General features: G+C 50.3%; 1 protein-coding gene across 1 annotated transcript; it reads left to right on the top strand.

The window, feature by feature from the left end:
- Positions 1-678: 678 nt before the first annotated feature.
- LOC310755025 (spectrin alpha chain, non-erythrocytic 1-like) lies at positions 679-23,131 on the top strand. Its single transcript, XM_083631703.1, has 4 exons — positions 679-878; positions 11,745-11,985; positions 14,561-14,686; positions 22,993-23,131. Exons 2-4 carry the CDS (start codon positions 11,749-11,751, stop codon positions 23,095-23,097), a joined length of 468 nt encoding a protein of 155 aa, XP_083487829.1. The 5' UTR covers positions 679-878; positions 11,745-11,748; the 3' UTR covers positions 23,098-23,131.

Below are 23,131 nucleotides of genomic sequence, written 5' to 3'. Positions count from 1 at the left end.
AATAAGAATAATATGAATGCACTAACGTTATCATTCCTCCCCCTGCAATGCAGAAAATAAAAATAAGAAAAAGAAAAATAATAAGAATAATACGAATGCAGTAATGTTATCATTCCTCCACCTGCAATGCAGAAAATAAAATAATAATAATAATAATGCTACGAATGCACTAATGTCACGATTTCTCCCCCAGCAATGCAGAAATCTCTAATAACAATAATAATAATATGAATGCAGTAATGTTACGATTTCTACCCCTGCAATGCAGAAAATAAAAATAAGAAAAAGAAAAATAATAAGAATAATATGAATGCAGTAATGCTATCATTCCTCCCCCTGCAATGCAGAAAATAAGAAAAAGAAAAAGAAAAATAATAGGAATAATACGAGTGCACTACTGTTATCATTCCTCCCCCTGCAATGCAGAAAATAAGAAAAAGAAAAATAATAATAAAAAGAATAATACGAATGCACTACTGTTATCATTCCTCCCCCTGCAATGCAGAAATCTCTAGTCACCCTCCCCACCCCCGGTCTGCCTTTTCCCAGAAAAATAGGAATATTCCCCAGCGCAATCAATGAGAGCCGAATGACAGCTCTGCAATAGCTCAACCCGGCCGAGGGGGCGGGGGGTGGGCGACTCCCGCCGCCGGCCAATCCCGCGCCGCCACGTCAGCTCAGCCGGGATCCGCCCAACGCCCGGGATCGCCTCTGCAGCAGCTGCTTATCTCCGAGCCGCAGACGCCCCTGCGCAGAAGATCTCCCCCCTTGCGACGAATTTACACCCCTGTTTTCCCCCTCCTTGCCTTTTCTTCTCCCCTAACCGACCGGATCCCCAGCAGATCCCCAGCAGATCCCGAGCGGGAAGCCCGGAATAGGTGAGCTAATCCTCCTCCTCTTCATCTCTCCCCATCCCCCAACAATGGCTTCCCTTTGTCTTCCGGCTGGGCGAGGCCAGGGCAGGGGATCGGGCCCTTTCCCGAAGGATCCTAGGCACGGGATCTGCTCAAGGCGGGGGGGGGGGGTAGGGCGTTTCCCAAAGCATTTTTGCCGGGAACCCGCCCCTTCCCAATGGATTTCCGCAGGGAATCGGCCCGTGGGAGGAATCGGGCGTTTCCCAGAGCGTTTTTTGCAAGGAATCTGCCCATTGCAAAGGCTCGGGCCCTTTCCCAAAGGATCTAGGCAGGGGATCTGCTCGTGGCGGGGGGGGGGGGTCGGGCGTTTCCCGAAGCATTTTTTTTGCAAGGAATCTTCTTTCTCCCGAAGCTTTTTCGGCAGGGGATCGGCCCCTTCCCAAAGGATTTCGGCAGGGGATCTGCTGATTGCAGGGGATCAGGCCCTTCCCAGAAGCTTTATTGGCAACGTTTGCCTTTTTTAAAGGGAAATTCCCTTAGTCTGAATAGGATTCCTCGCAAGAAAAGGGGAAAGTGGGCAGCTATGTTTAGTGCAGGGAATCTTCCCTTTCCCAAAGCCTTTTTGCAGGTGATCTGCTCATGGCAGGGGATCAGGCCCTTCCCGAAGCTTTTTTTTGCAGGGGATCTGCTCATTGCAGGGGATCAGGCCCTTCCCGAAGCTTTGCAAGGAATCTGCTTTTTGCCAAAGTATTTGCAAGGAATCTGCCCCTTCCCAAAGTAACTTTGCAGGGAATCTGCCCTTTTACAAAGCACTTTTGCAGGGAATCAACACATTCCTATAGCTTTTTTGCAGGGGATCTGCCCATTGCAGGGGATCTGCCCCTTCCCAAAGCTTGGCAAAGCTTTTCCCCAAAGTATTTGCAAGGAACCTGCCCCTTTCCAAAGGATTTTTGGCAGGGGATCTGCCCATTGCAGGGAATCAGCCCATTGCACAGAATAGCTTGGCAAGGAATCTGCTTTTTCCCCAAAGCCTTTTTGCAAGGAATCTTTCCTTTCCCAATTATCTTTGCAGGGAATCTGCCCATTGCAGGGGATCTGCCTTTCCCCAAAGCTTTGCAAGGAATCTGCTTTTTCCCAAAGGATTTTTGGCAGGGGATCTGCTCATGGCAGGGAATCTGCCCCTTGCAAGGAATCTGCCATGCTATGGCAAGAAAGCTTTTGGGAAGGGCCCGATCCCCTGCAATGAGCAGATTCCCTGCCAAAATCCTTTAGGGAATCTGCCCCTTGCCGGGAATCTTCGCCTTGCACAGAATCTGTCCCTTCCCAAAGCTTGGCAAGGGATCTGCTTTTTCCCAAAGCTTTTTTTTTTTGCAAGGAATCTACCCCTTGTAGGGAATCTGCCCTTTCCCCAAGGATTCTGCAGGGAATCTGCTCATGGCAGGGAATCTGCCCTGTGCAAGGAATCTTTCCTTTCCCAAAGCATTTTTTGCAGGAAATCTGCCCTTTCCCAAAGGATTTTTGCAGGGAATCAACACATTCCTATAGCTTTTTTTGCAGGGAATCTGCCCCTTTCCCAAAGCCTTTTTGGCAGGGAATCTGCCCCTTTCCCAAAGCCTTTTTGGCAGGGAATCTGCCCCTTGCAGGGAATCCGCCCATTGCACAGAATCTGTCCCTTCCCAAAGCTTTGCAAGGAATCTGCTTTTTTGGCAAGGAATCTACCCCTTGTAGAGAATCTGCCCTTTGCCAAAGGATTTTTGCAGGGAATCTGCCCTGTGCAAGGAATCTGCCCTTTCCCAACGCATTTTGGCAGTGGATCGGGTCCTTCCCAAAGGATTTTTGCAGGGAATCTGCCCCTCCCCAAAGATTACTTTGGCAGGAAATCAGCACCCACCCAAAGCTGGTTTGCAAGGGAATCTACCCCTTGCAAGGAATCTGCCCCTTTCCAAAGCATTTTTCTAGGGATCTGCTCATGGCAGGGGATCAGGCCCTTCCTAAAGCATTTTTGCAGGGAATCTGCCCTTTGCAAGGGATCTGCCCTCTTCAAAGCTTTTTATGGCGGGGAATCTGCTTTTCCCCAAAGCTGATTTGCAGGGAATCTGCCCAAGGGATCTTCCCCTTCCCAAAGCCTTCTTGCAAGGGATCTGCTCAGGGCAGGGGTTCAGGCCCTTCCCAAAGCATTTTTGCAGGGAATCTGCCCTTTGCAAGGGATCTGCCCATTCCCAAATGATTTTTGCCCCTTTCAGGCAATCTGCCCTTTCCCAGAGGATTTCGCAGGGAATCAGCTATAGGAATGTGTTGATTCCCTGCAAAATCCTCTGGGAAAGGGCAGATTGCCTGAAAGGGGCAGATCCCTTGCAATGGGCAGATTCCCTGCAGAAATCCCTTGGGAAAGGGCAGATTCCCTGCAATGAGCAGATCCCCTGCAAAAATCATTTGGGAATGGGCAGATCCCTTGCAAAGGGCAGATTCCCTGCAAAAATGCTTTGGGAAGGGCCTGAACCCTATAGCTTTTTTGCAAGGAATCTGCCCCTTCCAGAGGTATTTTTGCAGGGAATCTTTCCTTTCCCAAAGGATTTCTGCAGGGAATCTGCCCCTTTCAGGGAATCTGCCCTTTCCCGAAGCATTTTGGCAGGGAATCGGCCCCTTCCCAAAGCTTTGTTTGCACTGGAATCAGCCCTTGACAGGGGATTGGGCCCTTTCCCAAAGAATTTTGGCAGGGGATCTGCCCATGGCAGGGGATCGGGCCCTTCCCAGAAGCTTTCTTGGCAACGTTTGCCTTTTTTAAAGGGAAATTCCCTTATTCTGAATAGGGATTCCTCGCAAGAAAAGGGAAAAAGCTAGGTTTCTGGCAGGGGATCTGCCCCTTCCCAAAGCTTTTTTGGCAAGGATCTGCCCTTTTACGAAAGCTTGGCAAGGAATCTGCTTTTTCCCAACGCTTTTTTTTTGCAAGGAATCTACCCCTTGTAGGGAATCTGCCCTTTCCCAAAGGATCCTTGCAGGGAATCTGCTCAGGGCAGGAGATTGGGCCCTTCCCAAAGCATTTTTGGCAGGGAATCTGCCCTTTGTAGGGAATCTGCCCCTTGCAGGGAATCTGCCCTTTCTCAAAGGATTTCTGCAGGGAATCTGTCCATTGTAGGGGAAAAGCAAGGAATTTGCTTTTTGGGCAGGGAATCCGCTCATGGCAGGGGATCAGGCCCTTTTCCAAAGGATTTTTGCAGGGAATCAGCCCATTGCACAGAATCTGTCCCTTCCCAAAGCTTGGCAAGGGATCTGCTTTTTCCCAAAGGATTTCTGCAGGGAATCTGCCCCTTGCAAGGAATCTGCCATGCTATGGCAATAAAGCTTTTGGGAAGGGCCGATCCCCTGCAATGGGCAGATTCCCTGCCAAAATCCTTTAGGGAATCTGCCCCTTGCAGGGAATCAGCCCATTGCACAGAATCTGTCCCTTCCCAAAGCTTGGCAAGGGATCTGCTTTTTCCCAAAGGATTTTTGCAAGGAATCTGCTCAGGGCAGGGGATCAGGCCCTTCCCAAAGCTTTTTGGCAGGGAACCTGCCCCTTCGCAAAGCATTTTTGCAGGGAATCTGCCCAAGGGATCTTCCCCTTCCCAAAGCATTCTTGCAAGGGATCTGCTCAGGGCAGGGGTGCAGGCCCTTCCCAAAGCATTTTTGCAGGGAATCTGCCCTTTGCAAGGGATCTGCCCATTCCCAAATGATTTTTGCCCCTTTCAGGCAATCTGCCCTTTCCCAGAGGATTTCGCAGGGAATCAGCTATAGGATCTGCCGCTTCCCAAAGCTTTTTGGCAGGGGATCTGCTCAGGGCAGGGGATCGGGCCCTTCCCAAAGCTTTGCAAGGGACCTGCTTTTCCCCAAAGCATTTTTGTAGGGAATCTTTCCTTCCCCAAAGCTTTACAAGGGATCCGCCCTTTCCCAAAGGATCTCTGCAAGGGATCTGCCCTTTCCCAATGGATTTCTGCAAGGAATCCTCCCTTTCCCAACAGATTTCTGCAGGGGATCCACCCTTTCCCAAAGGATCTCTGCAAGGGATCTGCCCGTTCCCAACAGATTTCTGCAGGGAATCTTTCCTTTCCCAAAGCTTTGCAAGGGATCCTCCCTTTCCCAATGGATCTCTGCAAGGGATCCACCCTTTCCCACAGGATCTCTCCAGGGGATCCGCCCTTTCCCAAACCTTGTTTTCTTCCCTGCAGCCAGAAAATGCAAAATAAACAGCCCTTTTTCCCCAAATCAGCTGCGCTGTCAAAAATGGCATTGGCAGAAATATTTTTTTCCATATATATATTATTTTCAGCTTTTATTCTGGTTTAAAATAGATAGTTCTCAGCTTGCATTTTATCCTGGTTTAAAATATATATAATTTTCAGCTTGCGTTTTATCCTGGTTTAAAATATAGAATTTTCAGTTTGCATTTTATCCTGGTATTCCAATTGCATTTGATTCTGGTTTTTAAATATATATAGAAATTCCCCCTTTCCTCTTAATTCTGGTTTTCCAATTGGATTTTATTCTGGTTTTTAAATATATATAGAATTTTCCAATTGCATTTGATTCTGGTTTTTAAATATATATAGAATTTTCCCCTTGCATCTTAATTCTGGTTTTCCAATTGCATTTGATTCTGGTTTTTTAATATATATAGAATTTTCCACTTGCATCTTAATTGTGGATTTCCAATTGCATTTGATTCTGGTTTTTTAATATATATAGAATTTTCCACTTGCATCTTAATTCTGGATTTCCAATTGCATTTGATTCTGGTTTTAAAATATATATAGAATTTTCCCCTTGCATCTTAATTCTTGTTTTCCAATTGCATTTGACCGACCCCTCTCGCTCTCTTTTTTTAAAAAATAATATTTATTAAAAGTTTAAAGATTACAGAAAAAAAAGAAAAGAAAAATTAAACAAAAACAAATCAATACATTACAATACATAGAAAAAAACAATACAGCAAAACAAACAAAAAAGTAAAAACACATCCAATATTTCCATATCTTTACCTTTCATTTACTTGTTTCATCGACCTCCTCTTTTTTTTAATGATATTTATTAAAGTTTCAAAAAAGCTTACAAAAATAAGAAAAAGAAAGAAAAAAGAAACAAAAAATACAAAATACAGAAAAATAAAAACAATTAAAAACAAATCAATTTTTCCATGCCTTGCCTTTCATTTACTTGTTTCCCTGACCTCCTCACACCTCCCTTTTTTGTATTCCAGTTCAATTAGTTAATTCAGCAAATCCTTTCCCTCTTTGTTTTTATCTTAATCCTTTATCTTAATATATTATAACTTTACATTCTCGCCTATTAATAATCCATTTTTTACATACTCCTTTGTAACATTACTGCTAAAACCACTTAGCTTCATTCCAACATCCTTTTAACATTCATTAATTTTACAATATTTCTGCAAATAGTCTTTAAATTTCTTCCAATCTTCTTCCACCGACTCTTCTCCCTGGTCTCGGATTCTGCCAGTCATTTCCGCCAGTTCCATATAATCCATCGTTTCATCGACCTCCTCGCACCTCCCTTTTTTGTATTCCAGTTCAGTTAGCTATTTCAGCAAATCCTTTCCATCTTTCTCAATTTTTGTTCTATAATTTATCTTAACACAATCTAACCTTAATTTTTCCCCTTTGGCCCATTAGCAATCTATTTTTACTTAATTCTTTATAACCTTTCTGCTAAAGCCATATAACTTCATTCCAGCATCCTTCTAACATTCATTAATTTTACAGTATTTCTGTAAATAAACTTTAAATTTTTTCCAATCCTCTTCCTCTCCAGGCCCTCTTGTTTCCCCTCATTTCCTTTCATTTGCCCTCTCACTTCCTTTCATTTTCCTTCTCTTTTCCTCTTCTTTGCCCTCTCACTTCCTTTCATTTGCCCTCTCGCTTCCCCTTTTTTCCTTTCATTTGCCCTCTTTTTTCCTCTCACTTCCTTTCATTTTCCTTCTCTTTTCCTCTTCTTTGCCCTCTCACTTCCTTTCATTTGCCCTCTCGCTTCCCCTTTTTTCCTTTCATTTGCCCTCTTTTTTCCTCTCACTTCCTTTCATTTTCCTTCTCTTTTCCTCTTCTTTGCCCTCTCACTTCCTTTCATTTGCCCTCTCACTTCCCCTCTTTTCCTTTCATTTGCCCTCTTTTTTCCTCTCACTTCCTTTCATTTGCCCTCTCACTTCCTCTCATTTCCTTTCCTTTGCCCTCTCATTTCCTTTCCCCTCTTTTCCACTTCTTTCCCCTCATTTCCTCTTATTTCCCCTCCCATTTCCTTTCCTTTCCCCTCTTTTCCACTTCTTTCCCCTCATTTCCTCTTATTTCCCCTCTCATTTCATTTCCTTTCCTTTCCCCTCTTTTCCGCTTCTTTCCCCTCATTTCCTCTTATTTCCCCTCTCATTTCCTTTCATTTGCCCTCTCAATTCCTCTCGTTTCCCCTCCTTTCCACATTTCCATTGGGAGGAACGTTAGAAATCGATGGTAGGACCTCCATATTTTGACGCCAGACCCTCTTTGCCTTCCAGACCATGGACCTCTCCGGGGTGAAGGTTCTGGAGAGGAAGTGAGGGGAAACAGGAGGAAGCAAGAGGGCTAAGGAAAGGAAATGAGAGTGGGAAAGGAGAATAAAAGAGAAGAAACGAGAGAAAGTGAGAGTAAGGGGAAGAGAGTGGAAATGAAAGGAAGTGAGAGAGCAAATGGAAAGAAGTGACAGGGCAAACGAAAGGAAGTGAGAGGAAATGAGGAAGTGAGAGGAAAAGAGGGCAAATGAAAGAAAGTGAGGGCAAATAAGAGGAAAAGAGAAGGCAAATAAGAGGAAGTGAGAGGAAGAGAGGGCAAATGAGAGGAAGTAAGAGGGCAAATAAGAGGAAAAGAGGGCAAATTAAAGGAAATGGGAGGGCAAATGAGAGGAAATGAGGAAAAATGAGAGGAAGTGAGAGAGCTAATGAAAGGAAGTGAGGGGAAAAGAGGAAGTGAGAGGAAAAGGGTAAATGAAAGGAAGTGAGAGGGCAAATAAGAGGAAATGAGAGGAAGTGAGAGGAAAAGAGGGCAAATGAAAGGAAGTGAGAGGAAAAGAGTGCAAATAAGAGGAAGTGAGAGTGTAAATAAGAGGAAATGAGAGGGCAAATGAAAGGAAAAGACAGGGCAAATGAAAGGAAGTGAGGGGAAGCAAGGGGAAGTGAGAGGAGAGGAAACAAGGGAAATTAAAAGGAAGTGAGAGGAAAAGTGGGGACAAATGAAAGGAAGTGAGAGGGCAAATGAAAGGAAAATAGGGGAAACGAGGAAGTGAAAGGAAATGAGAGGAAAAGAGGGCAAAGGAAAGGAAATGAGAGGAAAAGTGAGGACAAATGAAAGGAAGTGAGCGAGCGAATAAGAGGACAAGAGAGGACAGATGGAACTCCATATTTTGAGGGAGAAATCCATGGTAGGACCTCCATCTTTTGACCCCAGACCCTCTCTTGCCTTCCGGACCATGGACCTCTCCGGCGTGAAGGTTCTGGAGAGGAAGCGAGGACATCCAGCAACACCACCGTTTCCTTTCCTTTGCCCTCTCACTTCCTCTCATTTCTCCTCTCTTTCCTGCTCATTTCCTCTTATTTCTCCTCTCATTTCCTTTCCTTTGCCCTCACTTCCCCTCATTTCCTCTCTTTTCCTTTCCTTTGCCCTCTCACTTCCTCTCGTTTGAAATCGATGGTAGGACCTCCATATTTTGACAGGAGAACCTCTTTGACTTCCAGACCATGGACCTCTCCGGGGTGAAGGTTCTGGAGAGGAAGTGAGGGGAAACAGGAGGAAATGAGAGTGCAAAGGAGAGGGCAAATGAAAGAACGTAAGGAAAAGAGAGGGCAAATGAGAGGAAGTGAGAGGGCAAATAAGAGGAAAAGAGAGGACAAATGAAAGGAAGTCAGGGGAAACAAGAGGAAGTGAGAGGAAAAGAGGGCAAATGAAAGGAAGTGAGAATAAAAGAGAGGGCAAATGAAAGGAAGTGAGAGGGCAAATAAGAAGAAAAGAGAGGACAAACGAAAGGAAGTGAGAGGGCAAATGAATTTAAATGGGAAACGAGAGGAAATAAGAGGAAAAGAGGGCAAATGAAAGGAAGTGAGAGAGCAAATAAGAGGAAATGACTAAAAATGAAAGGAAGCGAGAGGGCAAATGAAGTGAGGGGAAGCAAAAGGAAGTGAGAGGAAATGAGAGGAAAATAAGGCAAATGAAAGGAAGTGAGAGGGCAAATAAGAGGAAAAGAGGGCAAATAAGAGAAAGTGAGAGGAAAAGAGAGGTCAAATGAAAGGAAGTGAGAGAGCAAATAAGAGGAAATGAGAGGGCAAATAAAAGGAAGTGAGAGGGCAAATGGAAAGAAATGAGGAAGTGAGGAAAAGAGGGCAAATGAGAGGAAGTGAGAGGGCAAATAAGAGGAAGTGAGAGGGCAAATAAGAGGAAGTGAGAGGGCAAATAAGAGGAAGTGAGAGGGCAAATGAAAGGAAGTGAGAGAGCAAATTTGCCCTCTTTTCCTCTCATTTCCTCTCATTTCCTCTCACTTCCTCTCGCTTCCCCTCATTTCCTCTTATTTGCTCTCTCACTTCCTTTCATTTGCCCTCTCACTTCCTCTTATTTGCCCTCTCACTTCCTCTCATTTGCCCTCTCTTTTCCTCTCACTTCCTTTCATTTGCCCTCTCTTTTCCTCTTATTTGCCCTCTCACTTCCTTTCATTTGCCTTATTTTCTCTCATTTCCTCTCACTTCCTCTTGCTTCCCCTCACTTCCTTTCATTTGCCCTCTTATTTGCACTCACTTCCTTTCACTTTACCCTCTCACTTCCTTTCATTTGTCCTCTCTTTTCCTCTTGTTTCCTCTCCCCTCTCCTTTCCTTTCATTTCCCCCTCTCACTTCCCCTCATTTCCTCTTTTCCTTTCCTTTGCTCTTTCACTTCCTCTCGCTGCCCCTCACTTCCTTTCATTTTCCTCACTGGGAGCCAGCGTGGTGTAGTGGTTAAGAGTGGTAGTCACGTAATCTGGGGAACCGGGTTCGCGTCTCCGCTCCTCCACATGCAGCTGCTGGGTGACCTTGGGCCAGTCACACTTCTCTGAAGTCTCTCAGCCCCACTCACCCCAAAGGGTGTTTGTTGTGGGGCAGGAAGGGAAAGGAGATTGTGAGCTACTTGAAATTCCTTCGGGTAGTGATAAAGCAGGATATAAAATCCAAACTCTTCTTCTTCTCTTCTCTCTTTTCCCCTCGTTTCCTCTTCTTTGCCCTCTCACTTCCTTTCATTTGCCCTCTCTTTTCACCTCACTTCCTTTCATTTGCCCTCTCACTTCCTTTCATTTACCCTCTCACTTCCTTTCATTTTCCTCTCTTTTCCCCTCTCACTTCCTTTCATTTGTCCTCTCACTTCCTTCCATTTGCCTTCTCGCTTCCTCCCGCTTCCCCTCATTTCCTCTCATTTCCCCTCAGTTCCTTTCATTAGCCCTCTCACTTCCTTTCATTTTCCTCTTTTCCCCTCTCACTTCCCTTCATTTGCTCTCTCACTTCCTTTCATTTGCCCTCTCACTTCCTCTCACTTCCTTTCATTTTCCTCTCTTTTCCCCTCTCACTTCCTTTCATTTGTCCTCTCACTTCCTTCCATTTTCCTCTCACTTCCCCTCACTTCCTTTCATTTGCTCTCTTTTCCTCTCTCACTACCTTTCATTTGCCCTCTCTTTCCCCCTCGTTCCCTCTCATTTCCTTTCCTTTGCCCCTCTCACTTCCTCTCATTTCCCCTCTCGTTTCCTCTTGTTTCCTCTTATTTGCCCTCTCACGCCCTTTCCTTTGCCCTCGCTTTTCCTCTCGTTTCCATATTTCCATGGGAAATCGATGGTAGGACCTCCATCTTTTGATGGAGAACCTCTTGGAAATCCATGGTAGGACCTCCATCTTTTGACCCCTGACCCTCTTTCACTTCCTGACCATGGATCTCTCCGGGGTGAAGGTTCTGGAGAGGGCCGAGGACATCCAGGACAGCCGCCATTCCCTTTCCTTTCCTCTCTCCTTTGCCCTCTCACTTCCTTTCTCTTTTCACCTCTTTTCCTCTTATTTTCCCTCTCATTTCCTCTTGTTTCCCCTCACTTCCTTTCATTTGCCCTCTCGCTTCCCCTTTTTTCCTTTCATTTGCCCTCTTTTCCTCTCACTTCCTTTCATTTGCCCTCTCACTTCCTCTCATTTCCCCTCATTTCCTTTCCTTTGCCCTCTCACTTCTTTTCCTTTGCCCTCTCTTTTCCTCTTGTTTACTCTCCATTCCTCTGATTTGCCCTCATTTCCTTTCCTCTCTCTTTTCCTCTCGTTTCCTCTCACTTCCATTTCCCCACACTTCCTTTCCTTTGCCTTCTCTTTTCCCCTCGCTTCCCCTCATTTCCTCTTATTTGCCCTCTCACTTCCTTCCATTTGCCTTCTCGCTTCCTCCCGCTTCCCCTCATTTCCACTCATTTCCCCTCAGATCCTTTCATTAGCCCTCTCACTTCCTTTCATTTTCCTCTCTTTTCCCCTCTCACTTCCTTTCATTTGTCCTCTCACTTCCTTCCATTTTCCTCTCACTTCTCCTCACTTCCTCTCACTTCCTTTCATTTGCCCTCTTTTCCTCTCTCACTACCTTTCATTTGCCCTCTCTTTCCCCCTCGTTCCCTCTCATTTCCTTTCCTTTGCCCCTCTCACTTCCTCTCATTTCCCCTCTCGTTTCCTCTCATTTCCTCTTATTTGCCCTCTCACGTCCTTTCCTTTGCCCTCGCTTTTCCTCTTGTTTCTATATTTCCATGGGAAATGGATGGTAGGACCTCCATCTTTTGATGGAGAACCTCTTGGAAATCCATGGTAGGACCTCCATCTTTTGACCCCTGACCCTCTTTCACTTCCAGAACCATGGATCTCTCCGGGGTGAAGGTTCTGGAGACGGCGGAGGACATCCAGGAGCGGCGCCAGCAGGTCCTGGATCGCTACCACCGCTTCAAGGAGTTGTCCACCCTGCGCCGCCAGAAGCTGGAGGATTCTTACCGCTTCCAGTTCTTCCAGCGCGACGCCGACGAGTTGGAGAAGTGGATCCAGGAGAAGCTCCAGGTGGCCTCGGACGAGAGCTACAAGGATCCCACCAACCTGCAGGTAAGGGGATCCCAGGGGTCATCTAGTCGGACCCACCAGAGTGCCGGAATCAGGAGCGAGAATTCAAGGATATTGACTGGGATCTATTATGGGATCTTGATTATGGGATCTATTATGGGATCTATGATGGGATCTTGATTCTCAAATTATGGGATCTGGACAGAGAATTATAGAGTCTTTGAGCTGGAAGGGATCCATGGGTCATCTAGTCTGACCCACCAGAATGCCGGAATCTCGAGCGAGAATTTGAGGATCTCGACTGGGATCTATTATGGCACCTTGGTTATGGGATCTCGACTGGGATCTATGATGGGATCTTGATTATGGAATCTCGACTGGTATCTATGATGGGATCCGGACGGAGAGATCCAGGGTGGTTGAGCTGGAAGGGATCCCTGGGTCCTCTAGTCTGACCCACCCGAAGGCAGAGATCTGGAGCGAGAATGGGAGAATCTCGACGGATCTATTATGGGATCTCGACTGGGATCTATTATGGGATCTGGACGGAGAATTAGAGAGTCCTTGAGCTGGAAGGGATCCATGGGTCATCTAGTCTGACCCACCAGAATGCAGAAATCGAGCGAGAATTGGAGAATCTCGACTGGGATCTATTATGGGATCTTGATTCTCAAATTATGGGATCTGGATGGAGAATTAGAGAGTCCTTGAGCTGGAAGGGATCCATGGGTCATCTATTCTGACCCACCACAGTGCAGGAATCTCTTTCTCAGTTGAGATTCTAGAGTTCTCAGTTGAGGTTCTATAATTCCCGGTCGAGATTCCGTAATTCTAGGTCGAGATTCTATCATTCTTGGTCAAAATTCTATGATTTTCGGTCAAAAATCCGTAATTTGCAGTCGAGATTCCCTAATTCTCGGTTGAGATTCTATTTCTCTCTTGAGATTCTATAGTTCTCAGTTGAGATTCTATAATTCTCAATCTTGAGCGAAAATTAATCTCAAGTGAGAATTATGGAATCTCGACTGAGAATTATGGAATCTTGACCGAAAATCATAGAATTTCGACCAAGAATAATAGAATCTCGACGGAGAATAATGGAATCTCAAATGAGAATTATAGAATCTCAAATGAGAATTATAGATTCTCAACTGAGATTTATAGAATCTCGACCGAGATTTATTGAATCTTGACCGAGAATTATGGAATCTTGACCAAGAATTATGGAATTTTGACCTAAAATCATAGAATTTTGACCAAGAATTACAGAATATCGAGCTAGAATTAAAGAATCTCAACTGAGCATCTTAGAATTTTGACTAATTATAGAATCTCGACTGAGATTTATAGAATCTCGGCTGAGAATTCTGGAATCTCGACTGAAAATTATGTAATCTCAACCAAGAATTCTAGAATCTCAACTGAGAATTCCAGAATCTTGACTGAGAATTCCAGAATCTCGACTGAGAATTACGGAATCTCGACTGAGAATTATAGAATCTCGACCGAGAATTATTGAATCTGGACTGAGAATTATGGAATCTCGACTGAGAATTATGGAATCTCAACTGAGATTTATAGAATCTCCAGTGAGAAATAGAATCTCAACCGAGAATTATGGAATTTTGACCAAAAATCATAGAATTTTGACCAAAAATCATAGAATTTTGACCAAGAATTATAGAATCTCAACCGAGAATGAGAGAATCTTCAGTGAGAAATAGAATCTCAACCGAATCTTCACTGAGAATTATGGAATTTTGAATTTTGAATTATGGAATCTTCACTGAGAATTATGGAATTTTGACCAAGAATTAGAGAATCTTGACCGAAAATCATATCATTATGACCGAGAATTCTAGAATCTCGACCGAGAATTCTAGAATCTCGATTGAGAATTATGGAATCTCGATTGAGAATTATGGAATTTCGACCGAGAATTATAGAATCTTGACCGAGAATTATAGAATCTCAACTGAGATTTATTGAATCTTGACTGAGAATTATGGAATCTTGACTGAGAATTATGGAATTTCGACCGAAAATCATCGCATTTTGACCAAGAGTAATAGAATCTTGAGCGAGAATTCTAGAATCTCGACTGAGAATTATGGGCTCTCGACGGAGAATTATGGGATCTCGACGGAGAATTATGGAATCTCGACGGAGAATTATGGAATCTTGACTGAGAATTACAGAATCTCGACCGAGAATTATGGAATTTTGACTGAAAATTATAGAATCTCAACTGAGAACTATAGAATCTGAACTGAGAAATAGAATCACGACCGAGAATTCCAGAATCTCAACCGAGAATTCCGGAATCTCAACTGAGATTTATAGAATCTCAACTGAGATTTAGAAAATCTCGACAGAATTCTGGAATCTCGACTGAAAAATATAGAATCTCGACCAAAAACTGTGGAATTTTGACTAAAAATCATAGAATTTTGACTAAAAACCATAGAATTTTGACTAAAAACCATAGAATTTTGACCAAAATTCTGGGATTTTGCCCCAAAATGATGGAATCTCGACTGCGAATCCTATCCCTCGAGTCTCACGGGACCCCGGGGTCATCTAGTCTGACCCGCCCCAATCTCCGCCCCTTTTCCAGGGCAAGCTCCAGAAACACCAAGCCTTTGAGGCCGAAGTCCAGGCCAACGCCGGCGCCATTGTCAAACTGGACGAGACTGGGAACCAGATGATGAACGAGGGCCATTTCGCCAGCGAAACCATCCGGGTGAGGATTTGACCCCGTTGCCTCCCAAATTTCAAGTTGTTTTGCCCCAAAACGTTGGATTGGGTGGTACAAGGAGGTGGAGTCAGGGAGGGAGAGGCGGGGCCAGGGAGGGAGAGGAGGCGGAGTCAGGGAGAGAGAGGAGGTGGAGTCAGGGAATGAGAGGCGGGGCCAGGGAAGGAGAAGAGGTGGAGTCAGGGAATGAGAGGCGGGGCCAGGGAAGGAGCGGAGGTGGAGTCAGGGAATGAGAGGCGGGGCCAGGGAAGGAGAGAAGGCGGAGTCAGGGAAGGAGTGGAGTCAGGGAGGGAGAGGAGGTGGAGTCAGGGAATGAGAGGCGGGGCCAGGGAAGGAGAGGAGGTGGAGTCAGGGAAGGAGTGGAGTCAGGGAGGGAAAGGAGGCGGAGTCAGGGAAGGAGAGGTGGGGCCAGGGAGGGAGAGGAGGTGGAGTCAGGGAAGGAGAGGAGGTGGAGTCAGGGAGGAGGCGGAATCAGGGAGGGAGAGGTGGGGCCAGGGAAGGAGAGAAGGCGGAGTCAGGGAAGGAGTGGAGTCAGGGAAGGAGAGGCGGGGCCAGGGAGGAAGAGGAGGTGGAGCCAGGGAAGGAGGGGAGTCAGGGAGGGAGAGGAGGCGGAGTCAGGGAGGGAAAGGAGGCGGAGTCAGGGAGAGAATGGCGGCGCCAGAGCAGGAGAGAAGGCGGAGTCAGGGAGAGGCGGAGTTAGGGAGGAAGAGGAGGCGGAGTCAGGGAAGGAGAGGAGCCAAGGGGGGAAAGGAGGTGGAGTCAGGGAGAGACGGAGTCAGGGAGGGAGAGGAGGCGGAGTCAGGGAAGGAGAGGAGCCAAGGAGGGAAAGGAGGTGGAGTCAGGGAGGAATCAGGGAGAGGCGGAGTCAGGGAGGGAGAGGAGGTGGAGTCGGAATGAGAGGCGGGGCCAGGGAAGAAGAGGTGGAGTCAGGGAATGAGAGGCGGGGCCAGGGAGGGAGAGGAGGTGGAGTCAGGGAAGGAGAGGAGGTGGAGTCAGGGAGGAGGCGGAATCAGGGAGGGGGAGGCGGGGCCAGGGAAGGAGAGAAGGCGGAGTCAGGGAAGGAGTGGAGTCAGGGAGGGAAAGGAAGGAAAGGAAGTGGAGTCAGGGAGGGAGAGGCGGGGCCAGGGAAGGAGAGGAGGTGGAGTCAGGGAAGGAGTGGAGTCAGGGAGGGAAAGAAGGCGGAGTCAGGAAAAGAGAGGCGGGTCAGGGAGGAAGAGGAGGTGGAGCCAGGGAAGGAGGGGAGTCAGGGAGGGAAAGGAGGCGGAGTCAGGGAGAGGCGGAGTCAGGGAGAGAAAGGAGGTGGAGTCAGGGAGGGAGAGGAGGCGGAGTCAGAAAGGAGGCGGAGTCAGGGAGAGAGAGTGGCGTCGCCAGAGCAGGAGAGGAGGCGGAGTCAGGGAGAGGTGGAGTCAGGGAATGAGAGGCGGGGCCAGGGAGGAGAGGTGGGGTCAGGGAGGGAAAGGAGGTGGAGTCAGGGAGGGAGGAGGAGGTGGAGTCAGGGAGAGGCGGAGTCAGGGAGGGAGAGGAGGCGGAGTCAGGGAAGGAGAGGTGGAGTCATGGAATAAGAGGAGGCGGAGTCAGGGAGGGAAAGGAGGCGGAGTCAGGGAGAGAGTGGCAGCGCCAGAGCAGGAGAGAAGGCGGAGTCAGGGAGAGGCGGAGTCAGGGAGGAAGAGGAGGCGGAGTCAGGGAAGGAGAGGAGCCAAGGAAGGAAAGGAGGTGGAGTCAGGGAGGAAAAGGAGTGGAGTCAGGGAGAGGAGGAGTCAGGGAGAGGAGGTGGAGTCAGGGAATGAGGGGTGGGGCCAGGAAGGAGAGGTGGGATCAGGGAGGGAAAGGAGGTGGAGTCAGGGAGGGAGGAGGAGGTGGAGTCAGGGAGGGAGAGGAGGCGGAGTCAGGGAAGGAGAGGAGCCAAGGAGGGAAAGGAGGTGGAGTCAGGGAAGGAGAGGAGCCAAGGTGGGAAAGGAGGTGGAGTCAGGGAGGGAAAGGAGGGAAAGGAAGTGGAGTCAGGGAGGGAAAGTAGGCGGAGTCAGGGAAGGAGAGGCGGGGCCAGGATGGGAGAGGAGGTGGAGCCAGGGAAGGAGGGGAGTCAGGGAGAGAAAGGAGGTGGAGTCAGGGAGGGGAAGGAGGCGGAGTCAGGGAGAGAGTGGCGGCGCCAGAGCAGGAGAGAAGGCGGAGTCAGGGAGGGAGAGGAGGCGGAGTCAGGGAAGGAGAGGAGCCAAGGAGGGAGAGGAGGCGGAGTCAGGGAAGGAGAGGTGGAGTCGGAATGAGAGGCTGCGGAGTCAGGGATGGAGAGGAGGTGGAGTCAGGGAAGGAGGAGGCGGAGTCAGGGAGAGAAAGGAGGCAGAGTCAGGGAAGGAGAGGAGTCAGGGAGGGAAAGGAGGTGGAGTCAGTGAGAGGCGGAGTCAGGGAGGGAGAGGAGGTGGAGTCAGGGTATGAGAGGCGGGGCCAGGGAAGGAGAGAAGGCGGAGTCAGGGAAGGAGGTGGAGTCAGGGAGAGGCGGAGTCAGGGAAGGAGAGGTGGGGTCAGGGAGGGAAAGGAGGTAGAGTCAGGGAGGGAGAGGAGTCAGGGAGGGAAAAGGAGGTGGAGTCAGGGAGAGGTGGAGTCAGGGAGGGAGAGGAGGCGGAGTCAGGGAGGGAGAGGAGGCGGAGTCAGGGAAGGAGAGGAGCCAAGGAGGGAAAGGAGGTGGAGTCAGGGAGAGGCGGAGTCAGGGAGGGAGAGGAGGCGGAGTCAGGGAAGGAGAGGTGGAGTCAGGGAATGAGAGGAGGCGGAGTCAGGGAGAGGTGGAGTCAGGTAGGGAGAGGAGGCGGGGCCAGGGAAGGAGAAGAGGTGGAGTCAGGGAATGAGAGGCGGGGCCAGGGAGGGAGAGGAGGTGGAGTCAGGGAAGGAGAGGAGGTGGAGTCAGGGAAGGAGAGGAGGTGGAGTCAGGGAGGAGGCGGAATCAGGGAGGGAGAGGCGGGGCCAGGGAAGGAGAAGAGGCAGAGTCAGGGAATGAGAGGCGGGGCCAGGGAAGGAGAGAAGGCGGAGTCAGGGAAGGAGTGGAGTCAGGGAGGGAAAGGAAGTGGAGTCAGGGAGGAAAAGGAGTGGAGTCAGAGAGGCGGAGTCAGGGAGAGGAGGTGGAGTCAGGGAAGGAGAGGAGCCAAGGAGGGGAAGGAGGTGGAGTCAGGGAGAGGCGGAGTCAGGGAGGCAGAGAAGGCGGAGTCAGGGAAGGAAAGGAGGCGGAGTCAGGGAGAGGAGTCAGGGAGGGAGAGGAGGTGGAGTCAGGGAGGGAAAGAAGGCGGAGTCAGGGAGGGAAAGGAGGCGGAGTCAGGGAAGGAGGTGGAGTCAAGGAGAGGCAGAGTCAGGTAAGGAGAGGCGGGGTCAGGAAGGAGAGGTGGGGTCAGGGAGGGAAAGGAGGTGGAGTCAGGGAGAGGCGGAGTCAGGGAGGGAGAGGAGGTGGAGTCAGCGAAGGAGAGGCGGGGCCAGGGAAGGAGAGAAGGCGGAGTCAGGGAAGGAGTGGAGTCAGGGAGGGAAAGGAGGGAAAGGAAGTGGAGTCAGGGAGGGAGAGGAGGCGGAATCAGGGAAGGAGAGGCGGGGCCAGGGAAGGAGAGGAGGTGGTGTCAGGGAAGGAGTGGAGTCAGGGAGGGAAAGTAGGCGGAGTCAGGGAAGGAGAGGCGGGGCCAGGGAGGAAGAGGAGGTGGAGCCAGGGAAGGAGGGGAGTCAGGGAGGGAAAGGAGGTGGAGTCAGGGAGAGGCGGAGTCAGGGAGAGAAAGGAGGTGGAGTCAGGGAGGGAAAGGAGGCGGAGTCAGGGAGAGAGAGTGGCGGCGCCAGAGCAGGAGAGAAGGCGGAGTCAGGGAGAGGCGGAGTCAGGGAGGAAGAGGAGGCGGAGTCAGGGTAGGAGAGGAGCCAAGGAAGGAAAGGAGGTGGAGTCAGGGAGGAAAAGGAGTCGAGTCAGGGAGAGGCGGAGTCAGGGAAGGAGAGGAGTCAAGAAGGGGAAGGAGGTGGAGTCAGGGAGAGGCGGAGTCAGGGAGGGAGAGGAGGCGGAGTCAGGGAAGGAGAGGAGCCAAAGAGGGAAAGGAGGTGGAGTCTGGGAGGAATCAGGGAGAGGCGGAGTCAGGGAGGGAGAGGAGGTGGAGTCAGGGAAGGAGAGGAGGTGGAGTCAGGGAGGAGGCGGAATCAGGGAGGGAGAGGCGGGGCCAGGGAAGGAGAGGAGGTGGAGTCAAGGAAGGAGTGGAGTCAGGGAGAGAAAGGAGGCGGAGTCAGGGAAGGAGAGGCGGGGCCAGGGAGGAAGAGGAGGTGGAGCCAGGGGAGGGGAGTCAGGGAGGGAAAGGAGGCGGAGTCAGGGAGAGGCGGAGTCAAGGAGAGAAAGGAGGTGGAGTCAGGGAGGGAGAGGAGGCAGTCAGGGAGGGAAAGGAGGCGGAGTTAGGGAGGAAGAGGAGGCGGAGTCAGGGAAGGAGAGGAGCCAAGGAGGGAAAGGAGGTGGAGTCAGGGAGGAAAAGGAGTTGAGTCAGGGAGAGGTGGAGTCAGGGAGGGAGAGGAGGCGTAGTCAGGGAAGGAGAGGTGGAGTCATGGAATGAGAGGAGGCGGAGTCAGGGAGAGGTGGAGTCAGGGAGAGGAGGCGGAGTCAGGGAAGGAGGAGGTGGAGTCAGGGAGGGAAAGGAGGCAGAGTCAGGGAGAGCGGAGTCAGGGAGGGAGAGGAGGTGGAGTTAGGGGAGAGGCGGGGCCAGGGAAGGAGAGAAGGCGGAGTCAGGGAAGGAGAGGCGGGGCCAGGGAGGAAGAGGAGGTGGAGCCAGGGAAGGAGGGGAGTCAGGGAGGGAGAGGAGGCGGAGTCAGGGAGAGAGTGGCGGCGCCAGAGCAGGAGAGAAGTCGGAGTCAGGGAGAGGCGGAGTCAGGGAGGAAGAGGAGGCGGAGTCAGGGAAGGAGAGGAGCCAAGGAGGGAAAGGAGGTGGAGTCAGGGAGGAAAAGGAGTGGAGTCAGGGATAGGCGGAGTCAGGGAGGGAGAGGAGGCGGAGTCAGGGAAGGAGAGGAGCCAAGGAGGGAAAGGAGGTGGAGTCAGGGAGAGGCGGAGTCAGAGGGAGAGGAGGCGGAGTCAGGGAAGGAGAGGTGGAGTTGGAATGAGAGGCTGCGGAGTCAGGGAGGGAGAGGAGGTGGAGTCAGGGAAGGAGAGGAGTCAGGGAGGGAAAGGAGGCGGAGTCAAGGAGAGGCGGAGTCAGGGAAGAAGAGGAGGTGGAGCCAGGGAAGGAGGGGAGTCAGGGAGGGAAAGGAGGTGGAGTCAGGGAGGGAAAGGAGGCGGAGTCAGGGAGAGAGAGTGGCGGCGCCAGAGCAGGAGAGAAGGCGGAGTCAGGGAGGAAGAGGAGGCGGAGTCAGGGAAGGAGAGGAGCCAAGGAGGGAAAGGAGGTGGAGTCAGGGAGGAAAAGGAGTGGAGTCAGCGAGAGGCGGAGTCAGGGAGGGAGAGGAGGCGGAGTCAGGGAAGGAGAGGTGGAGTCATGGAATGAGAGGAGGCGGAGTCAGGGAGGGAAAGGAGGCGGAGTCAGGGAGAGGAGTCAGGGAGGGAGAGGAGGCGGAGTCAGGGAGGGAAAGGAGGCGGAGCCAGGGAAGGAGAGGAGTCAGGGAGGGAAAGGAGGTGGAGTCAGGGAGAGGCGGAGTCAGGGAGGGAGAGGAGGTGGAGTCAGGGAATGAGAGGCGGGGCCAGGGAAGGATAGAAGGCGGAGTCAGGGAAGGAGTGGAGTAAAGGAGGGAAAGGAAGTGGAGTCAGGGAGGGAGAGGCGGAATCAGGGAAGGAGAGGTGGGGCCAGGGAAGGAGAGGAGGTGGAGTCAGGGAAGGAGTGGAGTCAGGGAGGGAAAGTAGGCGGAGTCAGGGAAGTAGGGGCGGCGCCAGGGAGGAAGAGGAGGTGGAGCCAGGGAAGGAGGGGAGTCAGGGAGGGAAAGGAGGTGGAGTCAGGGAGAGGCGGAGTCAGGGAGAGGAGGTGGAGTCAGGGAATGAGAGGCGGGGCCAGGAAGGAGAGGTGGGGTCAGGGAGGGAAAGGAGGTGGAGTCAGGGAGAGAAAGGAGGTGGAGTCAGGGAGGGAGAGGAGGCAGAGTCAGGGAGGGAAAGGAGACGGAGTCAGGGAGAGGCGGAGTCAGGGAGGGAGAGGGGCGGAGTCAGGGAAGGAGAGGTGGAGTCGGAATGAGAGGCTGCGGAGTCAGGGAGGGAAAGGAGGCGGAGTCAGGGAAGGAGAGGTGGAGTCGGAATGAGAGGCTGCGGAGTCAGGGAGGGAAAGGAGGCGGAGTCAGGGAGGTGGATTCAGGGAGGGAGAGGAGGCGGAGTCAGGGAGGGAAAGGAGGCGGAGTCAGGGAGAGGAGTCAGGGAGGGAGAGGAGGTGGAGTCAGGGAAGGAGGAGGCGGAGTCAGGGAGGGAAAGGAGGCGGAGTCAGGGAGAGAGTGGCGGCGCCAGAGCAGGAGAGAAGGTGGAGTCAGGGAGAGGCGGAGTCAGGGAGGAAGAGGAGGCGGAGTCAGGGAAGGAGAGGAGCCAAGGAGGGAAAGGAGGTGGAGTCAGGGAGGAAAAGGAGTGGAGTCAGGGAGAGGCGGAGTCAGGGAGGGAGAGGAGGTGGAGTCAGGGAATGAGAGGCGGGGCCAGGAAGGAGAGGTGGGGTCAGGGAGGCAAAGGAGGTGGAGTCAGGGAGGGAGGAGGAGGTGAAGTCTGAATTTCCCGGACGATTCCCGGGAAAGCTCCCGGGGATTCTGGGAGTTGTAGTTTCCCCGACGCCGCGAATCAGGGGCGCCGCAATTGGGCGCCGCCCCCCTAACCTGTTGTGTTTCGGCGCTCCAGTCTTTCACGCCCTACCGGACGGCCCAGCGCCCCATCGTCACCGTCGTCCAAGTGGGGGCGCACCTGCGAGTAGGTGGAGCGTTGCCTCGCTGTGAGGGTGCCGGCCTGGTTTCCTTCTCTCGTTTCCTCTCGTTTGCCCTCTTGTTTGGTTTGGTTTGCCCTCTTGTTTCCTCTCGTTTGCCCTCTCACTTCCTCTCGTTTCCCCTCGCTTCCTTTCATTTGCCCTCTCGTTTGGACTCTCCTTTCCTTTTCCCTCTTTCTCTCGTTTCCCCTCACTTCCTTTCATTTGCCCTCTCACTTCCTCTTCTTTGCACTCTCACTTCCTTTCATTTGTCCTCTTTTCCTCTTATTCGCTCTCATTTCCTTTTATTTGCCCTCTCACTTCCTTTCATTTGCCCTCTTTTCCTCTTATTCGCTCTCATTTCCTTTTATTTGCCCTCTCACTTCCTTTCACTTGCCCTTTCTTTTCCTCCCATTTGCCCTCTTTTTTCCTCTCGTTTCCCCTCATTTCCTCTTTTTTGCTCTCTTTTCTTCTTGCTTCCCCTCATTTCCTTTCGTTTGCCCTTTCACTTCCTCTTCTTTGCCCTCTGACTTCCTTTTTTTCCTCATTTCCTCTTCTTTCCCCTCTTTTCCTCTTCTTTCCCCTCTCACTTCCTTTCGCTTCCCCTCACTTCCTTTCATTTGCCCTCTCACTTCCTTTCATTTGCCCTCTCACTTCCTCTTCTTTGCACTCTCACTTCCTTTCATTTGTCCTCTTTTCCTCTTATTCGCTCTCATTTCCTTTTATTTGCCCTCTCACTTCCTTTCGCTTGCCCTTTCTTTTCCTCTTATTTGCCCTCTTTTTTCCTCTCGTTTCCCCTCATTTCCTCTTTTTTGCCCTCTTTTCTTCTTGCTTCCCCTCATTTCCTTTCGTTTGCCCTTTCACTTCCTCTTCTTTGCCCTCTGACTTCCTTTTTTTCCTCATTTCCTCTTCTTTCCCCTTTTCCTCTTCTTTCCCCTCTCACTTCCTCTCCTTTCCCCTCACTTCCTTTCATTTTCCCTCTTTTCCTCTACTTTCCCCTCTCGCTTCCTTTCGCTTCCCCTCACTTCCTTTCATTTCCCTTCTCTTTTTGTTTTCTCACTTCCTTTCATTTTTCCTCATTTCCTCTTCTTTGCCGTCTCACTTTCTTTCATTTCCTATTTTCCCTTTCATTTGCCCTCTCACTTCCTCTCCTTTTCCCTCACTTCCTCTCCTTTCCCCTCACGTCCTCTCCTTTCCCCTCACTTCCTCTCCTTTTCCCTCACTTCCTCTCCTTTCCCATCACTTCCTTTCATTTTCCCTCTCACTTCCTCTCCTTTCCCCTCACTTCCTTTCATTTGCCCTCTCTTTTCCTTTTAATTTCTTTTAATTTCCCCTCTCACTTCCTCTCATTTCCCCTCTCGTTTCCTCTAGTTTGCACTCTCACGTCCTTTTGTTTGCCCTCTCCTTTTTCTTCCTTGATTGATTGATTGACGGCCGCCATTTCCTCCCTTCCAGACCCGGATGCAGGAACTCCACCACCTCTGGGAACTTCTCCTGGAAAAGACCCGGGAAAAGGGGGTCAAACTCCTCCAGGCCCAGAAACTTGTGCAATACCTTTGATTTTCCCTGTCTTTCCTTCTTTTTTCCCTTCTAT

This window comes from Podarcis filfolensis (genome assembly GCF_964270895.1).
Source record: "Podarcis filfolensis genome assembly, contig: HAP1_SCAFFOLD_87, whole genome shotgun sequence".
Lineage (NCBI taxonomy): Eukaryota > Metazoa > Chordata > Lepidosauria > Squamata > Lacertidae > Podarcis > Podarcis filfolensis.
Note: the sequence above shows the minus strand (reverse complement) of the source record. Positions and strands in the feature narration are given on the sequence as shown.

What these genes read in the sequence shown, in the direction of transcription:
- LOC310755025 (XM_083631703.1), top strand. Translation starts at nt 11,749, where the DNA reads ATGGATCTCTCCGGGGTGAAGGTTCTGGAGACGGCGGAGGACATCCAG. An exon ending in AGGATCCCACCAACCTGCAG is followed by an intron (nt 11,986 to 14,560) that starts GTAAGGGGATCC and finishes CCCCTTTTCCAG; the next exon opens with GGCAAGCTCCAGAAACACCA. An exon ending in TCGCCAGCGAAACCATCCGG is followed by an intron (nt 14,687 to 22,992) that starts GTGAGGATTTGA and finishes CCTCCCTTCCAG; the next exon opens with ACCCGGATGCAGGAACTCCA.